Consider the following 15,272-nt stretch of genomic DNA (forward strand, 5'->3'; position numbering starts at 1 on the left):
TTTTGCCTTTGTCCCAGGAGAAAAACACCAACAGATGACTTGGACAGTATTATCCCAGGGGTTCAGATATAGCCCCCACCTGGTTGGACAGGCCCTTAGCCGGGATCTCCTAGATCTGGACCTGGGACCTAACGGGAAAATATTATAATACATAGATGACCTACTAATCTGCTCTCCAGATGAGAAAAGTGCCCAACAACATGCAATTCATGTTCTAAACTTCTTGGCAGAAAGGGGATATAAAGTCTCCCGTGCTAAGGCACAGATGGTCGAGACAAAGGTCACTTACCTGGGAGTTCAGATTACACACGGGTCCAGGAGGCTGTCCTCTGATCGGGTACAAGGAATCCTCCAGTTGCCCTCCCCTACGACTTGAAAACAATTGCGAGCTTTCCTGGGGCTAACTGGATATTGTAGAATCTGAATACCCAACTATGGTTTAATTGCCCCAACCTTTATATGAAAGCTTAAAGGGACAAGATGATTCAATCCCACTGATGTGGGGAACTCCTCAAAAGAAGGCAGAGGCTACACTAAAACAGGCCTTAACTCAGGCACCTGCCTGGAGGTTGCCAGGCCCAGAAAAAGCATTCCAACTTTATGTCCATGAAAGAGAGGGAATAGCCTTGGGAGTGTTAACTCAAAGGTTGGGGTCTGAGCCCCAGCCTGTAGCTTACTTATCCAAGAGGCTCGATCCAACCGTCTGGGGCTGGCCCCCCTGCCTTCGAAATCTTGCAGCTCTTGCAATCATGATAGAAGATGCTTTAAAACTCTCCTTTGGGGGCAAACTAACTATTTTTACCAGCCACCAAGTAAAATAACTCCTAAATGGGAGAGGCCATGTATGGATGTCTGATCAAAGAATCCTCAGGTATCAAGTAATGCCGATGGAAAATCCAGGCCTCACTATATCCCCTTGTGAGGTTCTTAACCCAGCGACCCTCCTCCCTACCCCTGAGGGCTCTCTCCCCTTTCACTCTTGTCTAGAAACCTTGGACCACTGGAAAAAACCCCGAGAGGGATTGTCAGAAGATCCTCTGACCAATCCTGAGGAAATCTGGTACACTGATGGAAACAGCTTTGTCTTGGATGAAAAAAAAAGAGCTGGGTATGCAGTAGTCTCCAATTTTGAGACCATAGAGGCTAAGCCTCTGCCAGCAGGTACTTCAGATCAATTAGCTGAGCTCATAGCCCTGACTCGAGCTTTAGAGCTGGGAAAAGGAAAAAGAATAGCCATTTACACTGACTCCAAGTATGCTATGCCTTTCTGGTGCTACATGCACAAGCGGCTATTTGGAAAAAAAAGGGGCCACTTGACCACCCGAGGGTACCCAATCAAATATGGTGATCAGATTCTTCTACTCTTGGAGGCAGTCCATCTGCCCACTGAGGTTTCAGTCTCCCACTGTAAAGGACACCAAAAAGGGAGCACAGAAGTGGCAAGAAGGAACCAAGCAGCTAATCAGGCAGCTAGGAGAGCAGCATTACAGAACCATGACCTAATAGGGATTGCCACCTTAGTTCCACAGACTAATTTGCCAGAAACTTCTTCATATACTGAAGGTGAGACTCTTAAAGCTAAGAGCGAGGGCTTTCAAGAAGATCATATGGGGTGGTTCCAAAAGGAGGGACTCCTTTTTCTGCCTGGGAACCTCCAACGGAAGTTGGTTAACTCCTTACATGCCACTACTCATTTAGGAGAAAAGGCCCTCCAAAGATTACTAGAAAGGTCCTTCAGAGGAACAGGCTTCCAAACAACTATAAGACAGCTGGTCTCCTCTTGTCCCACTTGCCAATTAAACAACCCCCAAGGAGCTCAAAGACCCCAGCTGGCCCAGTCCGTCCAACGACATGGGGCCTACCCAGGAGAGGACTGGCAGATGGACTTCATCTAGATGACAGTTTCTCAAGGGTATAAATACCTATTAGTCATGATAGATACGTTCACAGGATGGATTGAAGGCTTTCCCACCTGGACTGAGAAGGCTGAGGAGGTGGTAAAAAACTGCTCCATGAAATCATTCCAAGATTTGGTCTGCCCAGGTCATTACAAAGTGACGGTGGGACATCATTTACTTCTAAGGTCACCCAAGGAGTCTCGAAAACATTGGGCATTACTTACTATCTCCATTGTGCCTGGAGGCCTCAATCTTCAGGAGAAGTAGAAAGAGCCAATCAATTCTTAAAATCAGAGATAAAAAAGATAACCCAGGAGACCTCCCTGGGATGGAAGGAGGCTTTACCAATAGCTCTCCTCTGCACCCACATTGCCCCTAAGGAACAGGTTGGTCTTAGTCCTTATGAGATGCTATATGGGAGACCTTTTGTTTATGTCAATGACCTCTTCCTAGATCCAGAGGTTCAGACCCTCCAGTCTTATACCATAGCCATTGGGCAATTCCAACAGGATATACGCTTGTGGGGTATGAACCAGGACCCAAAAGATTCTAAAGAGTCACCACTATATGTTCCAGGGACTCAAGTCCTAATTAAAGTCTGGAAAGATGGGTCCCCAAAGGCTCAACTCCAGCCCACATGGAAGGGCCCCTACCCTGTAATACTTTCTACCCCCACAGCAGTCAAGGTACCAGGATATAACTCCTGGATTCACTACTCACGAGTCAAGCTGTGGAAGAAAACAGAAGAGGACACTCAATACACCTGTGAGCCCCTAGGAGATCTCAGATACCTATTCAGAACTACAAATGAGTGCCATTTCAATGAACACACCCAAAATCTGGTTTCTGGAGATAAGATTTCTCAGGGTAACTCTAAAGAGCTAACACAGCTTGACCGAGACTGTACTCCAAAACAGACAGGAGATAGATCTTCTGATCCCTGAACAAGGAGGGACTTGAGCCATCCTGGCCATGTGAATTTAAAATTGACTAATGCCCCTACTAGTCCTTGTTATTCCATATTGATGATGCTTATGATTATTCCATGTACTGTCAGTTGTCTAACCTGATTTGTTTCTGCCCAGGTCAACAAGCTACAATATGCAGTGCCAGTTCAACAAAGATAGAAAAACTACAGCCGACCACGGAAAATATCACACACCCTTAGACGGACACCGCTATAAGGACTCTGAAGCTTGAGACTAGCAAGAGGGGGAGGCCCAATACCCCTCGCCATCCCAGTTCAGCAGTAGGTAGCCAGAAAGACCTCGAAGCCTCTATTCCCAAAGAATTGGGCCTCCCATCTCTTGAGGGAGGGAATGTTAGGTAGGTAGAATAGGGAAAAGGAGTCCAAAATGGCGGTGGCTAAAAGACAAGGAAGGGAAAAGCCCATGAAAAGAGAACAAAGGAAGGCCAAAGGAAGGTCCGACGACCAGAGTGAAGACTTCAGGTAGAATAAACAGCACTCCTGGCTAAGCCCAATTTGCATAGGGCAGGCCCAGGTGGAGGAAAAAACATATAAAAGGAGGAGCCAAAGCACTTTCTCTCTCTCTTTCTCTCCCGTGTGTGTGCGCTCTTTCTCTCTCTCTCTCCCCCTCCCCCACACGCTCCTCCACTCTCTTCTCTTTGAATCTTTGGGTTGGCATGCCCTCATGCTTCAAGGATGGATTCTCCTGCTATCTTCTAAATAAAATAGAGCTGTAACGCTGATTTGCCTAAGAGCTATAACACGGTTTGTCTAAGACCTGAGAGCTGTGATGCGCTGAGGGTTTTAATGTCCGTCGCTCCAAATCTTTGTTGTGATGAGACAAAGAACCAAGGAACATACACTCGCATAACAGGGACAATATACAATGTTGATGTACTCCTTTCCCAATTTGGAACCAGTTAGTTGTTCCATGTCTAGTTCTAACTGTTGCTTCTTGACCTGCATACAGACTTCTCAGGAGGCAGGTAAGGAGGTCGCATATTCCCATCTCTTAAAGAATTTTCCACAGCTTATTGTGATCCACAGAGTCAAAGGCTTTAGTGTAGTCAATAAAGCAGATGTAGATGTTTTTCTGGAATTCTCTTGCTTTTTCTTTTTGTTGTTCTTACTGAAGTATAGTTGCTTTACAACACTGTGTTAGTTTCAGGTGTATAGAACAGTAATTTTAGTACTTTTGCAGGTTATTTTCCATTATTACAAAATAATGAGTATGTCAGCAGGTAGGGTGGGTGGGTGGGACTCCCCAGAAAAAGAGAACCAGGAATGGCTTTCTTGACAAAAAAGCCATCTGTGATCTAAGTCAGGCCACAATGCTTGCCCTTGAACAGGTTTCAGTAAATAATTAAAAATATATATATTTTAAAACTTTTGTTACCACTATTTATTTTTCCTTCATAGCTCTCTTTCATTTAACGATTCATTCAACAAATATTCATTGATTGCCTACTATTGTACAATGCAAGTCAGTAAATAATGATTGTAAGAGAAAAAAAGAATGAAGGGACAAAGGAAAAGCAGTCATAAAGCAAGAGTTCAGCAATAAAGATCAGATCAGATCAGATCAGTCACTCAGTTATGTCCGACTCTTTGTGACCCCATGAATCGCAGCACGCCAGGCCTCCCTGTCCATCACCAACTCCCGGAGTTCACTCAGACTCACGTCCATCGAGTCAGTGATGCCATCCAGCCATCTCATCCTCTGTCGTCCCCTTCTCCTCCTGCCCCCAATCCCTCCCAGCATCACAGTCTTTTCCAATGAGTCAACTCTTCACATGAGGTGGCCAAAGTACTGGAGTTTCAGCTTCAGCATTATTCCTTCCAAAGAAATCCCAGGGCTGATCTCCTTCAGAATGGACTGGTTGGATCTCCTTGCAGTCCAAGGGACTCTCAAGAGTCTTCTCCAACACCACAGTTCAAAAGCATCAATTCTTCGGTGCTCAGCTTTCTTCACAGTCCAACTCTCACATCCATACATGATCACAGGAAAAACCATAGCCTTGACTAGATGAACCTTTGTTGGCAAAGTAATGTCTCTGCTTTTGAATATGCTATCTAAGGTGGTCATAACTTTCCTTCCAAGGAGAGAGCGTCTTTTAATTTCATGGCTGCAGTCACCATCTGCAGTGATTTTGGAGCCCAGAAAAATAAAGTCTGACACTGTTTCCACTGTTTCCCCATCTATTTCTCATGAAGAGATGGGACCAGATGCCATGATCTTAGTTTTCTGAATGTTGAGCTTTAAGCCCACTTTTTCACTCTCCACTTTCACTTTCATCAAGAGGCTTTTGAGTTCCTCTTCACTTTCTGCCATAAGGGTGGTGTCATCTGCATATCTGAGGTTTTTGATATTTCTCCCGGCAATCTTGATTCCAGCTTGTGTTTCTTTCAGTCCAGCGTTTCTCATGACGTAGTCTGCATATAAGTTAAATAAACAGGGTGACAATATACAGCCTTGACGTACTCCTTCTCCTATTTGGAAGCAGTCTGTTGTTCCATGTCCAGTTCTAACTGTTGCTTCCTGACCTGCATATAGGTTTCTCAAGAGGCCGGTCAGGTGGTCTGGTATTCCCATCTCTTTCAGAATTTTCCCACAGTTTATTGTGATCTACACAGTCAAAGGCTTTGGCATAGTCAATGAAGCAAAAATAGATGGTTTTTCTGGAACTCTTGCTTTTTCGATGATCCAGCGGATGTTGGCAATTTGATCTCTGGTTCCTCTGCCTTTTCTAAAACCAGCTTGAACATCAGGAAGTTCACGGTTCACATATTGCTGAAGCCTGGCTTGGAGAATTTTGAGCATTACTTTACTAGCATGTGAGATGAGTGCAATTGTGCAGTAGTTTGAGCATTCTTTGGCATTGCCTTTCTTTGGGGTTGGAATGAAAACTGACCTTTTCCAGTCCTGTGGCCACTGCTGAGTTTTCTACATTTGCTGGCATATTGAGTGCAGCACTTTCACAGCATCATCTTTTAGGATTTGAAATAGCTCAAGTGGAATTCCATCACCTCCACTAGCTTTGTTCATAGTGATGCTTCCTAAGGCCCACTTGACTTCACATTCCAGGATGTCTGGCTCTAGGTCAGTGATCACACCATCATGATTATCTGGGTCGTGAAGATCTTTTTTGTACAGTTCTTCTATGCATTCTTGCCATCTCTTCTTAATATCTTCTGCTTCTGTTAGGTCCATACCATTTCTGTCCTTTATCGAGCCCATCTTTGCATGAAATGTTCCTTTGGTATCTCTGATTTTCTTGAAGAGATCTCTAGTCTTTCCCATTCTGTTGTTTTCCTCTATTTCTTTGCATTGATTGCTGAAGAAGGCTTTCTGATCTCTTCTTGCTAGTCTTTGGAACTCTGCATTCAGATGCTTATATCTTCCTTTTTCTCCTTTGCTTTTCGCTTCTCTTCTTTTCACAGCTATTTGTAAGTCCTCCTCAGACAGCCATTTTGCTTGTTTGCATTTCTTTTCCATGGGGATGGTCTTGATCCCTGTCTCCTGTACAATGTCACAAACCTTATTCCATAGATCATCAGGCACTCTATCTATCAGATCTAGGCCCTTAAATCTATTTCTCACTTCCACTGTATAATCATAAGGGATTTGATTTAGGTCATACCTGAATGGTCTAGTGGTTTCCCTACTTTCTTCAATTTCAGTCTGAATTTGGCAATAAGGAGTTCATGGTCTGAGCCACAGTCAGCTCCCGGTCTTGTTTTTGCTGACTGTATAGCGCTTCTCCATCTTTGGCTGCAAAGAATATAATCAATCTGATTTTGGTGTTGACCATCTGGTGACGTCCATGTGTAGAGTCTTCTCTTGTGTTGTTGGAAGAGGGTGTTTGCTATGACCAGTGCATTTTCTTGGCAAAACTCTATTAGCCTTTACCCTGCTTCATTCCGTATTCCAAGGCCAAATTTGCTTGTTACTCCAGGTGTTTCTTGACTTCTTACTTTTACATTCCAGTACCCTATAATGAAAAGGACATCTTTTTTGGGTGTTAGTTCTAAAAGGTCTTGTAGGTCTTCATAGAATGGTTCAATTTCAGCTTCTTCAGCATTACTGGTTGGGGCATAGACTTGGATTACTGTGATATTGAATGGTTTGCCTTGGAAACAAACAGAGATCATTCTGTTGTTTTTGAGATTGCATTCAAGTACTGCATTTCAGACTCTTGTTGACCATGATGGCTACTCCATTTCTTCTGAGGGATTCCTGCCCACAGTAGTAGATATAATGGTCATCTGAGTTAAATTCACCCATTCCAGTCCATTTCAGTTTGCTGATTCCTAGAATGTCAACATTCACTCTTGCCATCTCTTGTTTGACCACTTCCAATTTGCCTTGATTCATGGACCTGACATTCCAGGTTCCTATGCAATATTGCTCTTTACAGCATCGGACCTTGCTTCTATCACCAGTCACATCCACAGCTGGGTATTCTTTTTGCTTTGACTCCATCCCTTCATTCTTTCTGGAGTTATTTCTCCATTGATCTCCAGTAGCAACCCCACGTCCAAGGAGCCGTGGCTGCACCGGCACAGGAGGGCCTAGAGGAGCTATCCCACGTTGAAGGTCAGGAAGGGTGGCGGTGAGGAGATACGCCTCATCCACGGTAAGGAGCAATGGCTGCCCTTTGCTGGAGCAGCCGTGAAGAGATACCCCACGCCCAAGGTAAGAGAAACCCAAGTAAGATGGTAGGTGTTGCAAAAGGGCATCAGAGGGCAAACACACTGAAAGCATACTCACAGAAAACTAGTCAATCTAATCACACTAGGACCACAGCCTTGTCTAACTCAATGAAACTAAGCCATGCCTGTGGGGCAACCCAAGACAGGCGGGTCATGATGGAGAGATCTGACAGAATGTGGTCCACTGGAGAAGGGAATGGCAAACCACTTCAGTATTCTTGCCTTCAGAACCCCATGAACAGTATGAAAAGGCAAAATGATAGGATACTGAAAGAGAAACTCCCCAGGTCAGTAGGTGCCCAATATGCTACTGGAGATCAGCGATAAAACAGAATCCTAATTCCTCCTCAAGGGATGTGGATAGCAATCTGATACAGATCTTAGGTTGAGCAGAACTAAGACTCCACCCACATGGAGGGCTGTGACTATGTGCTTTGATCCCAGCCTGGTCAGAGCCTAAGGAAAGATGATAAGACCTTATCTGATCCTTGTGATTTCAATCAACTAAAGCTTGTCAAGCTGGAACCAAGATTGAAAGAAATATTGAGAGAAATATCAGTAACCTCAGATATACAGATGACACCACCCTTATGGCAGAAAGTGAAGAGGAACTAAAGAGCCTCTTGATGAAAGTGAAAAAGGAGAGTGAAGAAGTTGGCTTAAAGCTCAACATTCAGAAAACTAAGATCATGGCATCTAGTCCCATCACTTCATGGCAAATAGATGGGGAAACAGTGGAAACAGTGTCAGACTTTATTTTGGGGGGCTCCAAAATCACTGCAGATGGTGACTGCAGCCATGAAATTAAAAGACACTTACTCCTTGGAAGGAAAGTTATGACCACCTTAGATAGCATATTCAAAAGCAGAGACATTACTTTGCCAACAAAGGTCCGTTTAGTCAAGGCTATGGTTTTTCCTGTGGTCATGTATGGATGTGAGAGTTGGACTGTGAAGAAAGGTGAGCACCGAAGAATTGATGCTTTTGAACTGTGGTGTTGGAGAAGACTCTTGAGAGTCCCTTGGACTGCAAGGAGATCCAGTCAGTCCATTCTAAAGGAGACCAGTCCTGGGTGTTCATTGGAAGGACTGATGCTGAGGCTGAAACTCCAATACTTTGGCCACCTCATGCAAAGAGTTGACTCATTGGGAAAGACCCTGATGCTGGGAGGGATTGGGGTCAGGCGGAGAAGGGGAGGACAGAGGATGAGATGGCTGGATGGCATCACCGACTCGATGCACATGAGTTTGGGTGAACTCCGGGAGTTGGTGATGGACAGGGAGGTCTAGCGTGCTGCGATTCATGGGGTCGCAAAGAGTTGGACATGACTGAGTGACTGAACTGACTGAAAGCTTGGACTCTGGTCAACATTTACCCTGATTCTATGCAGAATTCTCCTCTGCTCAAGCCCCTTCATGAATACACATATACCAAACCACTCCCCATCTCACTACCACTCCCCCTGCCCCAGGCCAGTTTTGCTGTTTGGGGAGACACCACTTTGGAAAAGATCCTCCATGGTCTCCTTACTTGCTGTAAGTAATAAATCCTTGCTTTTCCTGATCTTTGGCTTCATTGTAACTTTTGACTAGATACCCACCAAGAGGCAAATGCAGTTTTTGGGTAACAGGTATAATTCCCTGGGCTATACAACATATCTTTGTTGGGTAAACCTATGGCTGATTCATGTTGATGTTTGGTAGAAACCAACACAATACTGTAAAGCAATTATCGTTCAATCAAAAATAAATAAAAATATATATCTTTGTTGCTTATCTATTGTAAATGTAGCAGTTTGTATCTGTTAATCCCAATCCCTAATTTGTTCCTTCTGCTTTCTCTCCTCCTTTTGGTAACCACAAGCTTGTTTTCTGTATCTAACAGGATATATTTGAGTAATGAAAGAAAATACTTCATGTAGAGACCATTCAAATTATGGCTTACATGATAGAAGAGTAGGAAAAAATTGAAAGTTGCTTAAGACACAATTGTTGTATATGAGTTGAAAATATTTAGGAAGAAAGTCTTCACTGGTAAAATATTTAGGAAGAAAATTTTTACTGGTTCTAAGTTATGTTTTAAGACATGTGGGCCCAAAAAAAAGATGATAACATTTGTTTTTCTGAGTGCAAGCATCATGTATAGGCATGAACTTTTATAGTGTCATTATTTATTTGTCTTTTTAATTGGTTTTATTGGTTTGTAATACTCAGTGCTGATTTTGTATACAGTGAACTACAGTGTTTCCATTTTCTGAAATATCTTGATTTAGGACAGATATCATGCACAGACCCTGCTTTATCACACTCAAACATCATGATAATCCAGTGAAACTGATATTATTATATCATTTTCCAGATGAGGAAATTGAGACTCAAAGAAGTTCTCCAAGTCATATAGCTGGTAAATGGTGATGGTGTAATTCAGATGAGATCTGTGTATCTAAAAGCCTGAACCATTCTTCTAGTTTCAGAAACTAAAAACTTTTGGGCTCTATCCTCTACCTGGACCAAGATGAACTGTATGTAATATGTTTATTGATGTTTAAAGATGACCTGGCTGAAGGTGACTACTATTCTGTGTGTACTGAAGCAGCTAAGACCAGCGTGTGACTGTCACAGGGACAGGATATTTGGACAAGAATAAAAAGGCCCAACCCTGTGTGGAGGTTTGTGCCAGACACTGATGGGTGAGGCTGGGTGACAAGTCTGCTGGCTTGCAGGGCCCTGGAGGGTCCTAGTAGCCCCCTTGCTTTGTTTTTTTTTGGTTGTGCCAGCTCAGTGTGTGGCACAGTTCCTCAATCAGGTTTTGAACCCGGGCCACTGCAGTGAAAACACGGAAACCTAACCACTGGACTACAGGGAAATTCATGCCCCATTGCTAGTTTAATTGCACATAAAGATGAGCCTTCACAAGGAGGGCCTGTAAGGTCCATTCTGTCTCCACAGCATCTTGGTGGATACTGGCAGTACACTGGGCTTCCCTGGTGCTCAGTCGGTAAAGAATCTGTGTGCAGTGCGGGAGACCTGGATTTGATCCCTGGGTTGGGAAGATCCCCTGGAGGAGGGCATGGCAACCCACTCTAGCAATCTTGCCTGGAGAATCCCATGAACAGAGGAGCCTGACGGGCTACAGTACATAGGGTCACAAAGAGTCAGGCACGACTGAGCGCCTAAGCATGCGAAGTGCATGCACACACAGGGGTACAGAGGACACTGGACTGTGGTGAGGCAGCAGTGCTGCCTCTGCCCCAAGGACAGCAGACAGCCCCTCCCCACTCCAGAGAGCCTCCTAGTCACTTGATCTGGCCTGTGACCCTTATGCTGTTTGACACACAGGACAAGGTGGTCAGGCAAAGCATGGCTCTGGCTCCACCACCCTCTCCCATCACAATATACTTGAGATGTGTTCCTTCCCCCCTGTGGTCTCAGTCCTGTTCTCATTCCCAAACCAAATAGGAGTTGCTCAGCGAGTGGCAGCCCATGTTCTATGGCTGAGCATCCAACCTTTTAGTCTTGCTATCTAATCTAGAGCCTGGCTGGTCATTCATATCACTTTAGGAAATATTTAGACTCATGGGAATGGAAGTCCTGAGTTAATAGGAAAGCGGAATGATAAATATATTTTCCACTGGGAAAAAAAGGAACATGAAAGGTTCAGAACTTAGAGGACTTTTAGGAAGGGTCAATGATGCCCTAAATTATACACCTAGGAGAAATGAGGAGGCTAAATACAGAAGTTATCCTGAGGGAGACTGGAGGGTGAGTCAGGTAGACCACTGACTTGGCAGATGGAAGGTGAGGGGTGGCAGGGAAGTGGAATTTCTTTCTTTTTTCACCACCTATGCAAAGTTCCTCAAATGTTGATGAGATTCTGAAGCTTGTGAAAATGGAGCTTCATGGACCCTACCCTTGGAGCCTCTGACTGTCCTGCTGGGATAAGCCTCCAGCATGTGTATGTTCCTGGGCATTTCACAGTGTTCACATTGCTTGGTCTGAAGGCCAAATCTTGAGAATTACTGCTGTCCTCTGATCTGACAGATGTGTCACAGATTTAAAAAAATAATCATTTATTTTTCGCTGTGCTGGGTCTTCATTGCTGCACTGGCTTTTCTCTAGTCATGGCGAGCGGGGGCTACTCGCCATTGTGGTGTGCAGGCCTCTCATTTCAGTGGCTTCTCTTGTTTCAGAGCACAGCTCTAGGGTGCACAGCCTTCAGCAGTTGCAGCATGTGGGCTCAGTAGTTGAGCTCTCTAGAGCACAGGCTCACTAGCTGTGGCACTCCAGCTTAGCTGCTCCTCCACATGAGGAATTTCTCAGACCTGGGATCAAACCTGTGTCTCCTGCATTGGCAGGAGGATTCTTTACCCCTGAGCCTCCAGGGAAGCCTCTACGTCACAGACTTTTAGAAGCTGAGTAATGATTCAGAGAGCTACCACTCACAATTTGAGAACAGTTACCAATAAATCTCTGAGAAGAAAAGATTGTTTTGCTTACTTCTAACCTCTCCTTTTGGAGAAGGCAATGGCACCCTACTCCAGTACTCTTGCCTGGAAAATCCCATGGATGGAGGAGCCTGGTAGGCTCCAGTCCGTGGGGTTGCTAAGAGTCGGGCACGACTGAGCGACTTCACTTCCACTTTTCACTTTCATGCATTGGAGAAGGAAATGGCAACCCACTCCAGTATACTTGCCTGGAGAATCCCAGGGACAGAGGAGCCTAGTGGGCTGCTGTCTATGGGGTCGCACAGAGTTGGACACGACTGAAGCGACTTAGCAGCAGCAGCAACCTCTCCTTTTAAAGCCTGAGTGTCTTTACCCTGTATCCACTTTTATCCCTTTCCCCACCTGAAGAAGGTGTGGCTTTATTATAGAACCATGTCAATTCAATGTTTTTAAAGTTTGTGGGGAGGTAGCGTTATTGGGCAGGGGTAAAGTTGCTAAACTAAAGGGTGGATCCTCCTCCTCGAGGAAGGGGGAGTTGCTTCCCTTAGCTACGCTATCAGTGTTAAGCTGTGGTCCAGTTGCCTCTGCTCAAAGGGAAGGCCCAGGCAACACTGTGCTGTCCTCTGCAGGTTGTACCAGCCCAGACAGGACAGCCTTGGCAGTCAGTCATTTTCTGGATGCCAAATAGAGCAGAGGGAATATCTCTGAGTCCAAGGGACAGCAAAACACTTCATACAGAGGGCTTAATTTGTCTCTTTTTCCAAACAATCAAAAAAATAACAACTCGATCTTTTCCTTCCCCAGGAATAGGACAAAAGGAAAAGTTGGTATTTTTGAAGTGGTTCTAATGTAAGTGTTTATTTTAGTGGAAACAGATAACAAGTTCATGCTGCAGGAGAGAGCTACCCTTCCCCCCACACTGGAGGGGCGGAATGGAGGCAGAAGCGCTGTTGTCTTTCCATCCCACCCTCTGGGCCCCACTGCAGCTCTAACCCCAGCTGTGTGCTGGACTGAGGGCAGTTTCACACAGGCAGTGCACAAGAGCAGGACAAAGGGTCCCGCAGATGGGGCTGTATTTTCTGTTTGCAGATTCATATCCACTCAATCTTCACTCTAGGGAAGAGTCAGCATCTCAAGTTGGAAAAAAGGAGGTATAGTAGTACGGCCTTTGAAGGCAGGGGCACCTCTGAGTCCTGGAAGCTGCAGTGAATTGGGAGTTGGTCTACTTTGCCCCTTCTCTGGCACTGCCAATGTGAACTCACACGCCCTTGAGAAGGCAGTGCCTTTAATAATAGCTTGTTTGCACAGTTGGCTCTCTGCATCTGCAGTTCAGATTCTACCAACTGCCAATGGAAAATATTCGAGAAAAAAATTTCAGAAAGTTCCAAAAAACAAAACTTGAACTTGCCAGCAATTGTGTACATAGCATTTAAATTGTATAGCTATTGTAAATAATCTAGAGATGACTGAAAGTATACCAGCTGCATGTAGATTATATGCAAATACTATGCCACTTTATAGGGTGTCCCTCGTGGCTCAGGTGGTAAAGAATCTGTCTGCAATGCAGGAGACCTGGGTTTGATCCCTGGGTTGAGAAGATCCCTTGGAGGGTGGCATGGCAACCTACTCCAGTATTCTTGCCTAGAGAATCCCATGGAGGTGTCTGGTGGGTTATGGTCCATGGGGTCACAAGGAGTCAGATGTGGCTAACATACTTTACCTTTATCTTTGGTTAGGAAAGGGTTACAAAGAACCAAGCAAATAGTTTTGGGCCCTGGAATAGACTGTCCATTACAAAACACTAGGACATGCCGTCAACCTCTCTTTGCCTGCTCCATTCCCTCCCCACATTTGAAAACTCCCTGGTGGCTCAGATGGCAAAGAATCTGCCTGCAATGCAGGAGACCCGGGTTTGATCCCTGGGTTGGGAAGATCTCCTGGAGAATGGAATGGCAATCCACTCCAGTATTCTTGCCTGGAGAATCCATTGACAGAGGAGTCTGGTGGGCTACAGTCTGTGGGGGTGGCAAAGAGCTGGACACGAATGAGCTAGTAACACTTCATGCCACTTTATACAAGGGACTTGAGCATCCCAGATTTTGGTATTCATGGAGGTCCTGGAACAAATCCCTCATGGATACTGAGGGATATATATAACAAGAGAGGGTTAGATTTGCTGATCTCCAAGGCCCATGAAATCAGATTAGAAGTTCAGTGAAATGCTTTTCGTAGGCATTAAATAAGCACTGTTAGGTTGCATTATCTTACAGATGATCTCTGTTTTAGCATGAAATGAGGGTGTGTCAGGTACTTCAGCGTTACCTGTCATGTCTCAGTATAGGAGTAGGCAACACGCTTGTCAGGAGCCATCCAAACTCAGCCAGAGTGTGCAGCAGAGGACCATAATCTGTCTTGATTTCACAACCCTGCATGAATAAGCACAGAGCTCATAGTCTAATGACAAAGACAACCAGCTACACAAGTGATGACAATAAGGGTGAGGAGTGTTGGGATAAGGGGCATTCACGCTCCATTAAGTGCAGTTTCACCGGCTCCAGTCTTCTTTTCTGCCTCCTGCTGCTTCCCAACCATTCAACCAAGCTAGAAACCCTGGGGATCTGAGTGGAGCGAGGTTCTCTAAGGTTTGGGCCTTCCTTCCCTAGGTCTTGTTTGGGCATCAAACTTTAATGTATAGGGTGGGGGTTAGGAATTTGCATTTTAAAAAGCTCCCTGGGTGATTTGGATCCAAGTAGAGGCCACACTTTCAGAAACACTGGTCTAGGGCCTGGGAAGTGAGGACTGGAGTAGAGAGTGAGCATTGAGGAGTGAAAGGTGAGAGGAGCAAAGAATGTTCACTGCTTTGCACTCACTTGGAATTGATTCTTACTTGGAGTTGTTCCTCTTATCCCACACCCTTGTGCCTCCCTCAGTGGGGTTTCCAGTTTCCTTGAAAATGGCCTATGTCTCTCTAAACTCGGCAAGGCCAGAAAGGTGAAAGTGTCCTTGAGAGAGGCTGTCAGTGAGGGCCTCATACACCAGCAAATATACCTGAATTCAGTCTGTACACCTCAACGGCAGTCCATTTGGTGACACCTGAATTCAGAGCGCACAATGCTGACAGCAAAGTCACCTCTTATTAGGAAGGACAATGCCGTGTGTATACATTTGGTCTGCTGAGAGAGAGAATACCTTTGGATATTTTTGCCTTTGAGAGTCAATTCACAAGGTGAAAAAGTCAGTCACATTGGTT

General features: G+C 44.9%; 1 protein-coding gene across 3 annotated transcripts in view; it reads right to left on the reverse strand.

Annotated features, from left to right (window-relative positions):
- RFTN2 (raftlin family member 2) overlaps positions 1 to 15,272 on the reverse strand; it is a 69,360-nt gene that overhangs the window by 18,881 nt on the left and 35,207 nt on the right. For all 3 annotated transcript variants that reach the window (XM_006078166.4, XM_006078165.4, XM_044936890.1), the window contains exon 8: positions 14,345 to 14,448. In XM_006078166.4, the coding sequence (XP_006078228.2) occupies positions 14,345 to 14,448 (104 nt within the window). The remainder of the gene's footprint in view (positions 1 to 14,344; positions 14,449 to 15,272) is intronic.

Source organism: Bubalus bubalis, chromosome 2 (assembly GCF_019923935.1).
Source record: "Bubalus bubalis isolate 160015118507 breed Murrah chromosome 2, NDDB_SH_1, whole genome shotgun sequence".
Taxonomy (NCBI): domain Eukaryota; kingdom Metazoa; phylum Chordata; class Mammalia; order Artiodactyla; family Bovidae; genus Bubalus; species Bubalus bubalis.